Source organism: Leucoraja erinacea, chromosome 32 (assembly GCF_028641065.1).
Source record: "Leucoraja erinacea ecotype New England chromosome 32, Leri_hhj_1, whole genome shotgun sequence".
Lineage (NCBI taxonomy): Eukaryota > Metazoa > Chordata > Chondrichthyes > Rajiformes > Rajidae > Leucoraja > Leucoraja erinaceus.
This window is the reverse complement of record NC_073408.1, coordinates 4,183,967-4,202,887: the sequence shown is the minus strand read 5'-3', so window position 1 is coordinate 4,202,887 and position 18,921 is coordinate 4,183,967. Positions and strand designations below refer to the sequence as shown.

Sequence of the window (18,921 nt, the reverse complement as noted above, 5' to 3'; positions counted from 1 at the left end):
TAGTAAATGCTTTCATTTCACTGCACATCTCGTATGTGTATGTGACAAATAAACTTGACTTGACTTGACTTGGCTTTTCAATGCCCGTGACAGATCATTAACTGTACAGCAGGCCGCTTCCTTAAAGCAGTCTTTCGGTAAATTAAACCCGACAGATGATTAACAAAAATGCAGTGAGTAGGTCTTGTCACTGTCGACAGATCAGTGTTGAGCAAACAGACCATGGCACACAGCTGATGGTCTTGCCTTAAGTCTTAAGCGTGGCTCCAATTGATAAATGAACTGTTGTCAAATAGAAAGTTAGGAACATGGGGCTGACATATAGTAACAAACATCAAGAGATCCAATGTGTAGGAAGGAACTGCAGGTGCTGGTTTACACCGAAGATAGACACAAAATGCTGGAGTAAAAGCCCTGTCCCACTGTACGAGTTCATTCAAGAGCTCTCCCGAGTTTAAAACAAAAATCAAACTCGTGGTAAGCACGTAGTATGTACGTAGCGGGCACGTCGGAGCTCGGGGGCGTCTCTTAGCGGCTCGTAACGCTAACGGCAGGTACTCGGGAAGACGCGCTAAGGCGGTAAGCTCGGGAAGACTCGTGAAGATTTGTCAACATTGAAAAATGTCCACGAGAGCCCCGAGTACCGACGAGCGGCCATTACCGTAAATCTCCGAGTTCGATTCAAGGCAAACACGGGAGAACTCGTGGAATGAACCCGTATAGTGGGACAGGGGTTTAACCCAGCGGGACAGGCAGCATCTCTGGATAGAAGGGGTGATGTTTCGGGTCGAGATCCTTCTTCAGACTGAGAGTCAGGGGAAAGGAAGACACAGAGGCAAGGATGTGTAAGGTGTGAAAACAAGACATGAAATGAGATGCAGATCAAGGAAAATGTAGAATAGATCATTGCTAGCTATGAGAAGTTGACAACGAACGCATACAGAGATAAAATTTAATCAGGAGGTCAGTCAGACTGATCGGAGAACTAGGAAGGGGGAGGGATGGAGAGAGACCAAAAGCAAACATTACTTGTAGTCACAGAAGTCAATATTCATACTCTTCCATCCACCTAAACTTGCGAGAAGCAATGTGATAAGTATGTATATAGATAGATACAAGGAACTGTAGATTCTGATTAAAACACAAAAGGGCAGGAATTGTTGGAGTAACTCAGCACGTCAGGCAGCATCTCTGAAGAACATGGATAAGTGACGTTTCGGGTTAAGACCCTTCTTGAGACTCAACATGGATAGGTGGCATTTCAGGTCGACACCCTTCTTCAGATTGAAGTCCTATCCATGTTCTCCAGGGATGCTGCTTGATCTGTTGAGTTACTCCAGCACCTTGTGCCCTTTTGTGACAAGAATTCATGTCATCAGTAGGAGTTACAAGCTGCAAGCCGTCTCTAGCACCCTCCTCTATGGCCATATAGCTGTGGCTCTCTGCACTACCACTACTCAACCTAGACATTCTGGCTCCCCGCTGCTAGTACAAAGTAACATACGTGTCATTGTCTTCATCTTGTTGCAGCAGCTTCTCAATGGGCATGTTGGCAATGGTTCTCCTGGCATCCTCCAGCTCCAGAAGTCCAGGCTCAGGGCTGGAAATGTTCAGAGGCACAAACTGGGGCGGCAGAGACGGCAAGGGGCTTGCCGGACAGGGCGTCCCTGGTGCAGGTAGAGCCGAGAGCGTTTGACACCAAGGAGAGTGATTGAGGGACTGCTGCTGGCCTGAGAGATCCATTTGCGGAAGACCAGCTGGTGTGGGCGCCCTCGACTGTGGAGAAACAAAAACAGTTTGATCAACTGACAGTTCACACGTTCATAAGTTACAGGAGTTGAATTAGGCCATTCGGCCCATCAATCATGGCTGATCTCTGCCTCCTAGTCCCATTCCCCTGCCTTCTCCCCATAACCCTTGACACCCGTTCTAATCAAGAATTTGTCTATCTCTGCCATTTTTGCATATCTTTCATTCATTTGTTCCATGTCACCATTTATATCTCTCGTTTCCCAGTCTGAAGAAGGGTCTCCACCCGAAACGCCACCCATTCCCTTTCTGCAGAGATGTTGCCAGTCCTGCTGAGTTACTCCAGCTTTTTGTGTCTATCACTGATTACCCTCTGTCGGATTAATGATCAGGGCTCAGTTATCACTGGGTCCAGAGGGAGGGATATGGGAGGTAGGGGGCAGGGGGAGGAAAGTCGGATGCGGAGGCCAAGTCATTGAGTATTTTTAAGATGGAGGTTGACAGATTCTTAATTAGTATGGGGGGTGTCAGGGGTTATGGGGTGAAGGCAGGAGAATGGGATTGAGAGGGAAGGATAGATCAGCCATGATTGAATGGCAGAGTAGACTCGATGGGCCGAATGGCCTAATCCTGCCTCTATGACGTGAACATATGAAAATGGAAAATGAGGGGATGAGAGTAAAGGAACAGGGTGGTGGGGGGGGGGGGGGGGGGATGGGGGGGGGGGGGATGCAGGTTGCAACAATCTGGTGTTGAGCCATTGCAGTACCAGGGGCGTGCTGTTGGGGGTGATGTTGGTCAGGCAAGGCAATAAAACGAGAGGCTATGAGAAGAAGGGTTTTGGCCCGAAACGTCGCCTATTTCCTTCGCTCCATAGATGCTGCTGCACCCACTGAGTTTCTCCAGCACTTTTGTGTAAAACGAGAGGCTGCTTGCCTTCTGAGATGGATGTAGGAATTCCCCTGGCATTATTTCACCTAAGAGAGCAAAATCCTTCCCTCTCACTCGCCCACCACACCCAACCACCCCAAGAACCTTCGAAATACTCAATGACCATCACAAAATAGCCAGGCAGTCTGACCATGCGTTGGAACCGGCTGTGTGTAAACAGACCATGGTTCTTCCTACATTAAAACAGTGTCTTCAAGGCAAAGGCACCTGGTTGGTCTGCACGGCTATTTTGATGTCCCGGGACTGAGATTGATAATTTATTTTTCCATATGCAGCTTCTAAATTACAAATGTGTTACCAATATGCATTATTATCTTTATACCTGCAGCATATCAGCAGAGCAGCTACTCGTACTGATTAGCATCAATATTAATTGCTCCGACATTTTCCACAGTGAAAAGGAGCTAAGTGATGATACATGTTGACATTATTTGAAATGATAAGCAGGGATTGAGGGGGGATCTTATAGAAACTTACAAAATTCTTAAGGGGTTGGACAGGCTCGATGCAGGAAGATTGTTCCCGATGTTGGGGAAGTCCAGAACAAGGGGTCACAGTTTAAGGATGGGGGAAATCTTTTAGGACCGAGATGAGCAAAACATTTTTCACACAGAGAGTGTGAATTCTCTGCCACAGAAGGTAGTTGAGGCCACAGTTCATTGGCTATATTTAAGAGGGAGTTAGATGTGGCCCTTGTGGCTAAAGGGATCAGGGGGTATGGAGAGAAGGCAGGTACAGGATACCGAGTTGGATGATCAGCCATGATCATATTGAATGGCGGTGCAGGCTCGAAGGGCCGAATGGCCTCTACTCCTGCACCTATGTTCTATGTTTCTATGATGGAGTTAAACTCAGCAGCTTTTCAATCACTGTTTCAATATGGCGTAAGCAAATGTTGTTTTGTACTAATCAGACCGTGCTTTCTCCTTCTGACATCTCTATCACCACGGTAACATGCTATACTACACTGGTCCCTCCTTTTGGTTCTGAAAGACATCTACACCAACATTTGGAGGCAAATTACTTATTTTCACGCTGTGTCTGCATCTCGAAAAGTGAAAGGTGAAATGGAGAGGAAAATAATACGATTCTCATTTCATCCCAGAGGGCGGCCCGCTGGCGCAACGGTAAAGCTGCTGCCTTACAGCTCCAGAGACACGGGTTCGATCCTGACTACGGGTGCTGTTTGTACGGAGTTTGCACGTTCTCCCCCTGACATGCGTGGGTTTTCTCCGAGACCTTCGATTTCCTCCCACACCCCAAACACGTGCAGGTTTGTAGGTTAATTTGGCTTGGTCTCAATTTAAACAATTGTCCTTAGTGATAGTGTTAATGTGCGGGGATCGCTGGTCAGTGTGGACTGGGGTGGACTGAAGGGCCTGTTCCGCGATGTATCTCTAAACTAAACCAAGCTTGCAACCTACTGCAGGACAGAAGCTTATTGAGTTACAACATGCAGCCATGGTCCAAGTTGGTTAGGTGAAGCCCGAGCCGAGTGCTTCTGTGTGTTACAGAAGGCATGGCATAATACCTGAGCTCATGATTCTCAATGAAGTCAGATCAGGAAGACATAATGAGCTGCAGATGCTGGATTCTTGCATTTAAGGTCAGCACAATGGCTCAGCGGTAGAGTTGCTGCCTTACAGCTCCTTAGACCTGGGTTCAATCTTGACCAAGTGTGCTGTCTGCGCGAGTATGTACGTTCTCCCTGTGACCACATGGGTTTTCTCCGGGTGCTCCGGTTTCCTCCCGCAATCCCAAATGTTCCCATTTGCAAAAAATGTCCCCAATGTTGGGCGAGTCCAGAACCAGGGGCCACAGTCTTTGAATAAAGGGGAGGTCATTTAAGACTGAGGTGAGAAAAAAAACGTTTTCACCCAGAGAGTTGTGAATTTATGGAATTCCCTGCCACAGAGGGCAATGGAGGCCATGTCACTGGATGGATTTAAGAGTGATTTAGAGCTCTAGGGGCTACTGGAGTCAAGGGATATGGGGAGAAGGCAGGCACGGGTTATTGATAGGGGATGATCAGCCATGATCACAATGAATGGCGGTGCTGGCTCGAAGGGCCAAATGGCCTCCTTCTGCACCTATTTTCTATGTTTCGATGTTTCTAATCCAAAGACATAAAGGTTTGTAGGTTAATTGATTTGGGTATAATTGTAAATTGTCCCGAGTGTGCAGGATAGTGTTAGTATGCGGGTGATCACAGTCTGGTCATAATCAGACTTGTTGGGCTGAATGGCCCATTTCTGCACTGTATCTCTAAAGTCACAAAGTGCTGGAGTATCTCAGAGGGGATCCGGCAGCATCTCTGATGGACATAGATAAGTGTTGTTTATGGTCGGGGCCCTTCAGACAGAAGAGGCATCCCAACACAAAAACATTGCCTCCCCATGTTTTTCCAGAGGTGTTGCCTGACCTCCTGAGTTACTCCAGCACTTTGCTTTCTATGAGGAAGTAGATTATTAGAAGGCATCTTCAGTTGCACAGAATCAGTTGCGTTTGTGGTTCACCTGCAGTGCCTGACAGTTGTTTGGTAATGCTTCAACATGGCCAATATAGAAACATAGAAACTAGGTGCAGGAGTAGAGGCCATTCAGCCCTTCGAGCCTGCATTGCCATTCAATATGATCATGGCTGATCATCCAACTCAGTATCCTGTACCTGCCTTCTCTCCATACCCCCTGATCCATTTAGCCACAAGGGCCACATCCAACTCTCTCTTAAATATAGCCAATGAACTGGCCTCAACTACCTTCTGTGGCAGAGAATTCCAGAGATTCACCACTCTCTGTATGAAAAATGTTTTCCTCATCTCGGTCCTAAACGATTTCCCCCTTATCCTTAAACTGTGACCCCTTGTTCTGGACTTCCCCAACATCGGGAACAATCTTCCTGCATCTAGCCTGTCCAACCCCTTAAGATTTTGCAAGTTTCTATAAGATCCCCCCTCAATCTTCTAAATTCTAACGAGTACAAGCCGAGCCTATCCAGTCTTTCTTCATATGAAAGTCCTGACATCCCAGGAATCAGTCTGGTATCAACCACAAGGTGAAGTCAATGATTGCAAGTACCAAGATTCCTCTCCTAAATTGAATCTTGAACTGACTTAAACTCAATGACTGGGCTTGTGGGACAGAAGTGTACAATCACACACCATCAGCTCCTGTCCTGGAACTATCAGCCTCTTGATCTTCCTTTCGCACTGCCATGGACTTGTTTCGTAATTGTGTATTTTTGCACAAATTTCCTTTCAAGGTGCGGTAGATTTTGTGCATGATTTATGGATAGCTTCGGTTTTTACTCTGCTGTCTGAGTCCAATGTGCCTTTGTTCAATTTTTTTAATTGTACCTGAAGTTCGGCGTGCTGGTGGATGTGACTGACAATCTCGACTTGACTTGACTTGATCTGATGCACTGCAGGCATCCCTATCACAGTCTATTGATGAGATTCCAGCACCCTGAGTCACCCCATTCACAAGAGCCGGCAGAGAAACTATATGAAGGGTTTGCTACATAGTTCAGTTGTACGGGTGAACTTTTTTTGGCTGAGTTTTGCGTACGTTTCATTCATACTCAGAGGCTCAGAGGGGAAGGCATATGGTTTGTTTTAAGAAATACGATTGTATTAACACTGCCATCTGATGGTCAGATGATGTCACGAAAATAAAAGTATCTTCACACAGAGAGGCATGTGGTGAACTTTGATCGACTGTGACAAACGTTCATGCAAAGGGTGGTAGGTGTATGGAATGAGCTGCCAGAGGAGGTCGTTGAGGTAGGGACTATTGCAATGTTTAAGAAACATTTAGACAGGTAAAGGATAGGACAGGATGGGAGGGGAAAGGGACATGTTGGGCAAGTAGGGCCGAAGGGACTGTTTCCGCACTGTATGCCTCTATGACTATGTTTTAATCAATTTTCCTTCAAAGGGAATGGAACAATGACCCCACAATCTCATTCACTTCCCACACTAGAGATAATTTGAATTTTTTATTTTACAGATACTAATTAACCCATAAACCCGCACGTCTTTGGGATGTGGGAGGAAACTGGGACACCCGAAGGAATCCCACGCGGTCACAGAGAGAACATGCAAACTCCGCACAGACAGCGTCTGAGGTTAGGATCGAAACCCGGGACTCTGGCGATGTGCGGCAGCCGCTATACCGGGTTGCGCCACCTTTATCGTTATCCTTTCCAGCTGCGATGGATGGTCATTGACATGTCAATTGTCTTTCATCCTGCAGAGAAGTCCCTTGACCATCAGGTTCAGTCAAGTCAGGTCTGGTTTACAAGGGCGCTGAACTACTAGTCCAGTGACAACCCTGCTCACAGCAGCATCACCAGTGCATAAGCCCAGACAATCGCACAAAAACAAATTATACATAAATGACACTGAAGAAGGGTCTCGACCCGAAAATTCACCCATTCCTTCTCTCCACAGATGCTGCCTGTCCCGCTGAGTTACTCCAGCATTTTGTGTCTATCTTCGGTTTAAACCAGCATCTGCAGTTCCTTCCCACACAATGACACTTAACTTATTTGTTTGTGCACTACACGACTCTACGATTGCAAGGCATTAAAGGTGTTCCCTATTCATTGTACCCTTGGTGTGAGTGCATGGAAACCCCAAGACGTATCCTACCTGGCAGTTCCCTGGGAAGTTGCTCTGCAATGGTTGCGGGCTGTACGACATGACCGAGGGGGGCCCCAGCATTGTGTAGCTGGGACAGGCAGCTTGCATGCACATGTCTTGCATGTACGGTGAGTTGACGGCATCGTGCGAGGGGTAGCTGGGGCAAGGTGACCACTGTGACACCGGCTGGAGGCTGGCAGAGGATGGCTGAGGCAGCCATGTAGTGTGAAAGCTTCCCTCCTCAGCAGGTTGCACTGGTGATGAAGCAGCATCTGTCTCATGGAACCCCGGATGTCCTGAAGATAGGAACGAAAATAGCAGCAAGAAATTAAAAATGCACACACACACATTCTCAGCCTTGATTGGCAGTGAACACTGATGCCAACAAACGTTCCAAAAATTATGCATTCTATGCTTTGTAAAATTCTATACCATCATTATTGAGTCTCCCCAGCAATGTTGTCTACCTTCGATTCCCCAGCACCTGCAGTTCCTTCTTGAACACGAGTGGGTTAGTATATGGTGAGCGTTTGCCAGCACTGGGCCTTTACTCGCTAGAGTTCAGAAGGATGAGAGGGAACCTCATTAAGACTTGCAGATTGATTATTGCTGTATGCTCGCTGGAGTTTTCAAGGATGTTGGGGGACTTCATTGCAACTTACTGAATAGTGAAAGGCCTGGATAGAGTGCATGCAGAGAGGATGTTTCCACTAGTGGGAGAGTCTAGGATCAGAGGAGGTTGGTGAATCTGTGGAATTCATTGCCACAGACGGCTGTGGAGGCCAAGTCATTGGGCATTTTTAATGCGGAGATTGACATATTCTTGGTTAGTACGGGTGTCAGGTGTTACGGGGAGAGGGGGGGAGGGAGGCAGGAGAATGGGGTTGAAAGGGAAAGATAGATCAGCCCTGAATTAATGGCGGAATGGACTCAATGGGCCGAATGGCCTACTTCTGCTCCTGTGAATTTATCAACTTGTATACACTAACATACCCCAGTGCAGTTTTGGGAATGGCCAACTTCTAGGAGCAGAGGTATCAGGTCTACTCCGCCATTCAATCGTGGCTGATCTATCCTTCACTCCCAACCCCATTCTCCTGCCTTCTCCCCATAACCCTGACACCAGCTCCAATCAAAATACAATAACCTAACGCAGACCTATGCCCAATTAATCCATGAAAGATTCCTCACCCTGTCGGGTGTAGGAGCTCGAGGAGTTCTTGGTGAAGGCAAAGGGCACAATCTAGAAGTAGTACCTTCCCACAAAAGTGTCCATTACTCAGTACAGTCCCATCAGCAACATTGATGGAGACATCATTAAAAATGATGGACACAAAATGCTGGAGGAACTCATTTGGTGGAGTAAACCGAATGGTAGAATAACCCAGAAGGGTCTCGACCCCAAATGTCACCTATCCATTTTCTCCAGAGATACTGCCTGACCCGTATTTTGACTCCAGCATTTTGTGTCCATCTTTGGTATAAACCAGCATTCTACAGTTTCTTTTCATTTTATTAATGGTGATTCTATTTAACACAATACCCGGTGATAAAAAAAAAGAGCTGGCAGCCGGTTCTATTCATTGACAGCCGCCAAAAGAAAGCAAATGACCATAGTTACCGTTTTATGTCATAATATTTGGCACATGTGATATAAACACAAAATAACTAAAATAATGCCAGCTCGCTGTCTCTGGCGATAAAAACAATGCCAATTTTAAATGGACTAACAATGACTTACTGTATGTACTGTCCATAAATTGTTAGGAGCTTCTTGCTCTCAAGTTATATTATTTATGCATTAACTATGTACATTGAATCTTACCTATTTGTGAATAGCATGTCATTGAAAGACGTGGCAAAACCATCTGCTTGGCATAAAAAAAAATACACAATTAGAAAAATGATCATATATGTTGTTGCTGTAAATACAAGATATTTTGATCTGAGGAATGCGATCAGTATTTTTTTTTTTTGTAGGTAGGAACTGCAGATGCTGGTTCACAGAGGGAGAACAAGAGGGGAAGAGACAAGGACTTTAAGACTTTTGCCTTCCACCACAGTGAGGGGGTGCCTTGTGAACTCACTGTGGTGGATGTTAAATTTGTGTTCATTGTGTGTTTTTGTTATTTTAAATATATGTATGACTGCAAGGCAACGGAATTCCGTTCAGAACGAAAGGTCTGAATGACAATAAAGGATACTTTGACTTTGACTGCAGACAGGCACAAAATGCTGGAGTAACTCAGCGGGATAGGCAACATCCCTGGATAGAAGGAATGGGTGACGTTTCGGGTCGAGACCCTTCTTCAGACTGGGAATCGGGGGAGAGGGAGACACAAAGATAAGGAAGGGTGAAAATGCGACATCGAAAGAGATGCGGGCCAAGGAAATTGTAGAATAGATCGTTGTTAGCTCGGAGCAGGTGACAGAAATTAAACGATATTTAATCTGTAACTATCTGGCTATGTTTGCTATGTTCTGTAACTGGCAATGTCAGGACTGCGCCCCAGAGTCTGAAGGTTGTTGGATCCAATGTTGGTCACCATACGTTATAGAAAGGGCCTGAAGTTCAAGAGATGGCGGAGAAGGTTTCACTGGAATAGTCCCAGTGATATATGTTTCTGTTGCAAGGCTAGGTTGGAAAAGCTGGGATTGCTCTCTTCAGTCTGTGGAATTCTCTGCCTCAGAGGGCGGTGGAGGCAGGTTCTCTGGATGCTTTCAAGAGAGAGCTAGGTAGGGCTCTTAAAAATAGCTGTCAGGGGATATGTGGGAAGGCAGGAACGGGGTATTGATTGGGGATGATCAGCCATGATCACAGTGAATGGGCTACTCCTGCACCTATTGTCTATTGTCTATCACAGAGGTTGAGAAGAGAATTGTCCGTGGCGTTTAAATTTAAGTTTAATTTACTTTAGTTTAGAAATACAGCGTAGCAACAAGCCCTTCGACCCATCGAGACTGCGCCCATGAGCGATCACCCACACACATGTTCTACCTTACACACTAGGGACAATTTACAGATGCCCAATTGACTTACAAACCTGTACGTCTTTGGAATGTGGCAGGCAACCAGAGCACCCAGAGAAAACCCACGCAGGTCACAGGGAGAATGCACAGACTCCGTGCAGACAGCTTCCGTTGTCAGCAACGTACCTCGGTGCAACAACGTACCTCGGTGACCGCCAATCCCCCCCCCCCCCTCTGGACACTTATTATTATTTATTCAAATCGTTTGCTATGTCGCTCTTCCAGGGAGATGCTAAATGCATTTCGTTGTCTCTGTACTGTACACTGACAATGACAATTAAAATTGAATCTAAATCTGAATCTGAATCTGTCAGGATCGGAGTTTCTTCCCAGAGGCAATTTGGACTGTAAACGCCTATCTCACCAGGGACTAACTCTACTGAACGTTTTTCCTTCCATTATTTATTATGTAAAAGAATATGTGTGTTATGATTGTGTTTATAGTTTGTTTGGTTGTTTTGTTGTTTGTCTTTTGCACAAAAGTCCGCGAGCATTGCCACTTTCATTTCACTGCACATCTCGTATGTGTATGTGACAAATAAACTTGACTTGACTTGACTTGAACCCGGGTCCCCAGCGCTACAGGGCTGCAACCCTAACACTGCATCTACGTGCTACCTCAGCGAGCGGTAATTTCATGACACGGGCCCGATTAAATGCTGGAAACGAACCTACTGCACATATTAACAAATCAATGCGATAATGACTAAAATGCTCACCGAGCTGCTGGGAGATGTATTAGTGTTCTCAACGTTCTTTCTCTTTCTTTTAAGCAGTTCCTTTACGGGATCTTTCACACGGACACCTAAATAAGGTCGCTGCTGTGACTGGTCAGAAGAAGCTGGAAAAGTAGAAGCGATAAATCTTGTGTGAACATTTTTAAAATATCATGTGCTGATAACCCCATGAACACGCTCTACAATGTGTAGAGATGGCCAACAACCTCTTTGAGCCAAATAATTTTTTCCCTCTTGGCACTGTATTTTGTTAGACCAGTTATTGTCGGATATTCACCGTGTTCCTTTATGATTCTCGTGTTGTTAAGAAGACGGGTGGGACACTGTCAGAGACACAAGAGACTGCAGATGCAGAATCAGGAGCAACACACTAATGGCCGGAGGGACGCAGCAGAGGCGAACAAGAATTAATCATAGAGGGATACAGCATGGAAACAGGCCCTTCAGTCCAACTTGCCTACACCGACCAACATGTCCCATCTACATTAGTCCCACCTGCCTGCACTTGGCCCAGATCCTTCTAAACCTGTCCTATCCGTGTAGCTGTCTAATTGCTTATTTAATGCTATGATAGCCCCTGCCTCAATAACCTCCTCCAGCAGCTCGTTCCATGCACCCGCCACCCTTTGTGTGAAAAAGTCTCCCATAACCTTTCCCCCCTTCACCTTAAACCTATGCCCTCTCGTTCGGTCCTCTCCTACCCTGGGCTAGAGACTCAGAGCGTGCTCCTGAACTATTCCTCTCATGATTTTACATACCTCCATAAAATAGACAATAAACAATAGGTGCAGGAGTAGGCCACTCGGCCTTTCGAGCCAGCACCGCCATTCAATGTGATCATGGCTGATCATCCCCAATCAGTACCCCGTTCCTGCCTTCTCCCCATATCCCCCGACTCCGCTATTTTTAAGAGCCCTCTTTAAAATCACTCCTCATCCTCCTACGCACCAGAGAATAGAGTCCCAGCCTGCTCAACCTCTCCCCTATAGGCCAGGGTCTCAAGTTCTGGGTAACGTCCTCATAAATTGTTGACGTTTCAGGTTGAGGGCCTGCGCCAGGACTGAGAATGGAGGCGAAGGATAGCTGGTTTGTGGAAGAGAGAGATGATAGCTGGTTTGTGGAAGAGAGAGGGAGGAGTGAGACAGACAGGGGGTCCGTCGGTAGACAAACGTGCTGGAGAAACTCAGCGGATGCAGCATCTACGGAGTGAAGGAAATAGGCAAAAGCTTCGGGCCAAAACCCTTCTTCAGACTCTGTCCGAAGGTGGAGAGCACCTCCATTCAATGTGATCATGGCTGATCATCCCCAATCATTACCCCGTTCCTGCCTTCTCCCCATATCCCCTGACTCCGCTATTTTTAAGAGCCCTTTGTAGCTCTCTCTTGAAAGCATCCAGAGAACCTGCCTCCACCGCCCTCTGAGGCAGAGAATTCCACAGACTCACCACTCTCTGTGAGAAAAAGTCTCCGTTCTAAATGGCTTACCCCTGGTTTCATTTTTAATCTGTCCCCAGTTCTGATGAAAAGACGTTGCCCTGATACTTGACCGCGTTGACCACACACCTTGCCTGAATATTTCCAGAATGTTCTAATTCTTGGGTGAATCACCTCCACCTCAGCTGCCTTGGCCTCCTCCAGCCGACCAATGCCGGGTCACCCCACAACAGCACCTGCAGCTGACTAAGTGAGAAACCACCAAACACACGCACGCTTCAAGTGATTCACTGCCGTTGTTTACTGTCCTTGCACCCACCACCCACAGCTGTAGGATGTTCGTGACTGTAATCTCCGCAAGATCTGAAACCTTAATCACCCAAGAAAAAAAAAAAAGCACCGATTTCTGTCATTTTACTTTGCAAGGCCATATTTTAAATTATTATCGAAAGATGAAGCAGGAATTATTACATTATTATGTGTAGGAAGGAACTGGAGATGCTGGTTTAAAGCGAAGATAGACACAAGAAGCTGGACTTTCTCAGCGGGTCAGGCAGCATCTCTGGAGAAAAGGAACAGAATGAATAAGGGTCTCAATCCGAAACATCATCTGGTGTATTCCTTTTCTCCAGAGATGTTGCCCGACCCGCTGAGTTACTCCAGCTTTTTGTGTCTATATTCTATGTAAACCAGCATCTGCAGTTCCTTCCTACACATAATAATCTACAGATCTACAAGGACAAGGACGAACAGACTAAAAAACAGATTTTACCCCACTGCTATAAAGGCACTAAATGTAGCCGCCAAGGAACGCAGGGGCGATACATACTAAGGGACTGTGGTACACTGTGAAATCGACAGAAGGATGGAGGGTTGGGTGTTTATGCGTGCTATTTTCATGATATTTATTTTAGTTGTTTATCTTTTAATATTTTATCTTGTATGTATCGTTAGCTTTTAGAAATGTTTGAATGGTGCACTGACTGGCTGACATTTTTAAATTTCGTTGTACATGGTTCATGTTACAATGACAATAAAGAAACTATTCCATTCTATTCTATTCTATCCTTCCTTGACATGTGCCATGAGGTGCTGGTTTATACCAAAGATGGACACAAAGTGCTGGAGTAACATAGCCAAATCTCGAGCCATCTCTTACTTCACTGGTGACAAAGATCTATCTTTTATTCTCTCTCTCTCTCTCACCAAAGATGCTCCCTGATCCATTGAGTTACTCCAGCTTTTTGTGTCTAACTTTGATTCCATTATTGATGGCTTCAGGTAGGCAAATCTAAAATATTACACACCTTCCTAACAACTGCTGGGTTGCAAGAGATACAAGGGAACTGCTGATGTTGGAATCTTCAGCAATAAAACAAAGTGCTGGAGGAACTCAGTCGGTCAGGCAGCATATGTGGAGGGAATGGGCAGGTGACATTTAGGATCGAGTCCCTTCTTCAGAATTGATAGACCTCTCTTCTCCAACTTTCTCCCCTCCTGCAATCAGACTGAAGAAGGGTCCCGACCTGAAATGTCATCTGCCTGAACTGCCAGGTTTAGAGATACTATGCAGTAACAGGCCCTTTGGCCCTCAGAGTCCGCACCAACCAGCGATCCCCGTACACTAGTTCTATCCTACACACTAGGGACAATTTACAGAAGCCAATTAACTTACAAACCTGCACGTCTTTGGAGTGTGGGAGGAAACCGGAGCTTACCTGGAGTAAAACCAACTCAATAGACAATAGGTGCAGGAGTAGGCCATTCGGCCCTTCGAGCCAGCACCGCCATTCACTGTGATCATGGCTGATCATCCCCAATCAGTACCCCGTTCCTGCCCTCTCCCCGTATCCCCCGACTCCACTATTTTTAAGAGCCCTATCTATCTCTTGAAAGCATCCAGAGAACCGGCCTCTGAGGCAGAGAATTCCTCAGACTCACCACTCTCTGTGAGAAAAAGTGTTTCCTTGTCTCCGTTCTAAATGGCTTACTCCTTATTCTTAAACTGTGTGGCCCCTGGTCCTGGAGAAACCCAGAGATAAGGTACAAATTCCACACAGACAGCACCCATAGTCGGGATCGAACCTGGGAGGCAGCAACTCCACCACAGCGCCACCGTGTCGCTCCCACTGCGTGCCTCCGTGCATGCCTCTGTTTTGCAGCATAGTAGCAAGATAGATGTGGGAGTGAAGGATTTATGAAGCAGCAGTTTGGTTGGAAATTGCATATAACCTCCTTTGAAGAAGCTGATGACTGCTTTTAATGTGGTTTGTCAAACCTTTGTATTGAGCTGTGAGCGGTGGAGACTCCCCTATTTTGCAGCATGGTTACCTTCACTTCTTCCCACACAGTGCCAATGATCAGCTGAAGGTTCACAGTTGTACATATCAAAGGAAATGTGCCTACATACAGTACTTGCTCATCCAACACAGAAGAAGTGCCTCATATTATCTAACCTCAAAAACCATTGCTGAAAGGTCATATACAGAGAAATAGTTCTGATAAAATGTCACTGACCTGAAATGTTGTCACTGACATTTACCCACGGCACTGGAGAGTACAGGAGGACTATCTCCACATGGAAGTGAGAATTGATTCAGGTGGCACATTTCATTTTTGCCATCATTTAGTTGGGATGTCAGAGGTTATGTCAGACCTCCAGGACAAGGGGTCACAGCTTAAGGATAAGGGGGAAATCCTTTAAAACCGAGATGAGAAGAACTTTTTTCACACAGAGAGTGGTGAATCTCTGGAACTCTCTGCCACAGAGGGTAGTTGAGGCCAGTTCATTGGCTATATTTAAGAGGGAGTTTAGATGTGGCCCTTGTGGCTAAGGGGATCAGAGGATATGGAGAGAGGGCAGGTACTGGATACTGAGTTGGATGATCAGCCATGATCATATTGAATGGCGGTGCAGGCTCGAAGGGCCGAATGGCCTACTCCTGCACCTAATTTATATGTTTCTATGTTTCTATGTTATGGGACGAAGGGACTATGTACCCTCTATCTATGACCACGTGGGTTTTCTCCGGGTGCTCCGGTTTCCTCCCATATTCCAAAGACGTACAGGTTTGTAGGTGAACATGGCTTCTGTAAGTTGTAAAATTGCCCCTAGTGTGTAGGATAGTGCTCAAGTACAGGGGGGGGGAGATAGAAACATAGAAAATAGGTGCAGGAGTAAGCCATTCGGCCCTTCGAGCCTGCACCACCATTCAATGTGATCATGGCTGATCCTCCAACTCAGTATCCCGTACCTGCCTTCTCTCCATACCCCCTGATCCCTTTAGCCTCAAGGGCCACATCTAACCCTCTTAAATATAGCCAATGAACTGGCCTCAACTACCTTCTGTGGCAGAGAATTCCACAGATTCACCACTCTCTGTGTGAAAAATGATTTTCTCATCTCGGTCCTAAAAGACTTCCCTCTTATCCTTAAACTGTGACCCCTAGTTCTGGACATCCCCAACATCGGGAACAATCTTCCTGCATCTAGCCTGTCCAACCCCTTAAGAATTTCGTAAGATTGTAAGATCGCTGGTCGGCGCGGACTCGGTGGGCCGAAGGGCCTGTTTCCTCGCTGTATCTCTAAAGTCTATAGTTCCCAAACAGCTAGAAATCACACCTGCCAAAGAAGACGAGAGCCACCCTTTTTAGGAGTGTTATCTATTCACCGCTCTCTCCGAACGCACGGCTCTCGTGTGGGAAGTGTGAATCGAAACATTGCTACTTTTTCTGCACTCTGTTTCCTACCAACTCACGTGAACAAGATGAAACACAGGGTGCTGAGCTGAGCTTGAACATCATAACCCTGCCAAGTCCTCAGTGAGTTCTCTGTTACAATCCACAGAAATCCAAAGCATGGAAGAAAATCTAATTTCTAAACACACCTGAGCTATGACATTCAAGCAACAATAGTCAGTGCTCGTACACTGTAATTGTATGTAATACTCTAATCTTCTCAGTAGGAATTCCCAGCTTCAATGAATACAGATTTCTCAGGTAGGGTCCCCATAAGACTTATTGTGCCAACTTACAACAACAAACAAAACAGGATTTTATAAGGCAAGTTCCCAGACAGTCAGAGTGAGGAATCAGTGGGCGGAAAGGTCATAAGGTCATAAGTGATAGGAGCAGATTTAGGCCATTCAGCCCATCAAGTCTACTCCGCCATTCAATCATGGCTGATCCATCTCTCCCTCCCAACCCCATTCTCCTGCCTTTTCCCCCATAACCCCTGACACCCGTACTAATCAATAATCTATCTATCTCTGCCTTGTACATATCCATTGCCTTGGCCTCCACAGCCTTCGGTGGCAAAGAATTCCACAGATTCACCACCACCCCTGGAAATGCATTCCAAGTCCCCGTGACTCTCTGTGTAAAAAAAAAAGCCTTCCTTGCACACCTCCATTAAACTTTCCCCCTCTAACCTTATAGTTGTGCCCTCTAGTGTTAAACATTTCCACCCTGGATAAAAACAAAAAGGTTCTGACTACATTGGCTGCAAAATCCCCCCCCCTCCCAGCTGGGCTCTGCAGGGTCAGGCTATTCAAATGGTGAACTTGCACCCTTTGCGAAACCTTTCCTTTCATTTTTGTTTCTGGGAGGTAGGTGTTGTTAACAAGGCCAACGTTTGATGCACCTTTCCAAATGCCCTTGAGGAGGAGGTGGTGAACAGTTCCCCCCAACGCCCGCAGTTTGTGTGGTGGGCCAGATACGGTTGAGTTAGGGGCCACACCCTCTGTGGTCTCGTAGACCTGGGACTGGTTGCTGATTGTAAGAGCAGCAAAATACTATGATGTGAATTCCCCTAACTGCTGTTTTGGTGGAAGCTGTAACTTGTTTCCTTCAACCACCCCTCAAATTTGTCTTTAATCAGTTTAGTTTAACAATGAGTTTTTAGTTTAGTTTGGAGATACAAACCCTTCGGCCCAACCGAGACCGCACCGACCAGCGATCCCCGCACATTAACATTATCCTACACACACACACACACACACAAGGGACAATTTTTACATTTACAACAAACCAATTAACCTACAACCCTGTACGTCTTTAGAGTGTGGGAGGAAACTGAAGTTCTCAGAGAAAAACCTCGCAGGTCACGGGGAGAATGTATAATGCAGATAGGCAGCCGTCGTCAGGTTCGAACCCGGGTCTCTGGCGCTGTAAGTGTTGTAACTCTACCGCTGTGTCACCCTGCCAACCTGTCATATGAAATGTGTCATATTCAACACACAAAAAATAAGCATCCATTTGTCTTTCGTTGATACTAAGGAAACAAATGGTGCAGTAACATCCCACTGCCAATTTCCTCTCACTCACCTGCCCACTTCATTTCCATTGCCAATATCCCTGTGTGGTCTGAATCATAACACTAAATGGAGACACAAGGAACTGCAGATGCCGCTGGAACTCGGCAGGTCAGGCAGCATCTTGGGAGGGAACGGACAGACAACTTCAACACACAACTGGGTCAGGACTCTTTCAGACTGATGGAGTAGAGGGAAGAAAACTGGAGAAGAGAGGGGCAAAGTCTAGGTGGATACAGGTGAGGGGGGTTTGATAGGCCAGTGGGTGGAGTAAGTGACCAAGGGTTGTTGTGAAAAGAAGACTTTGCCACTTACTACACCCCCTGCCAAACAACCAACCCCCTTCACTTGTATCCACCTATCATTCACCAGCTTTTATCTCTCACCCACCTCACTTTCCAGCTTTCTCTCCACTCCCCCCCCAACTCCATCAGACTGAAGTGGGGTCTTGGCCTAAAATGTTATCTGTCCATTCCCTCCACAGATGCTGCCTGACCTGCTGAGTTCCTCCACCACTTTGCCTTTCAATCAATTCAATGATTAAATTATACTTTATTGTCATGGGTTCTTAGATATACATCTAAGATTTGACTGTAGTGAAATGCTGTATTCTACATATAACCCTTGAGTTAGAGGATGGTGAATGTGGAATTCTTTGCCACAGTCTGGTGTGGAGGCCATCACTGGATATGTTTAAGGGGGAAGATTAGTTTAGTTTAGCTTAGTTTACAGATACAGCATGGAAACAGGCCCTTCGACCCACTGAGTCCGTGCCGAACAGCATTAATGCTACCCTACACACACTAGGGACACTTACACCAAACCAATTAACCTACATACCTGTGCGTCTTTGTGGGAGTGTGGGAGGAAACCGAAGATCTCTGAGAAAACCCACGCGGTCACAAGGAGAACGTGCAAACTCCGTACAGATAGCTCCTGTAGTCGGGATCGAACCCAGGTCTCCGGCGCTGCAAGGCAACAACTCTACTGCTGTGCCACCGTGCAGATAGATAGATTCTTGATGAGTACAGGTGTCAGGGGTTGTGGGGAGAAGGCAGGAGAATGGG

The 18,921-nt window shown here is 46.2% G+C and overlaps 1 protein-coding gene across 1 annotated transcript; it reads right to left on the bottom strand.

Moving 5' to 3' along the window:
* Positions 1–579: 579 nt before the first annotated feature.
* LOC129712211 (POU domain class 2-associating factor 1) lies at positions 580–17,886 on the bottom strand. Its single transcript, XM_055660468.1, has 4 exons — positions 17,868–17,886; positions 11,092–11,213; positions 7,289–7,768; positions 580–1,776 (listed from the first exon to the last, which is right to left on the bottom strand). Exons 1-4 carry the CDS (start codon positions 17,884–17,886, stop codon positions 1,486–1,488), a joined length of 912 nt encoding a protein of 303 aa, XP_055516443.1. The 3' UTR covers positions 580–1,485.
* Between the last annotated feature and the right edge of the window lie 1,035 nt (positions 17,887–18,921).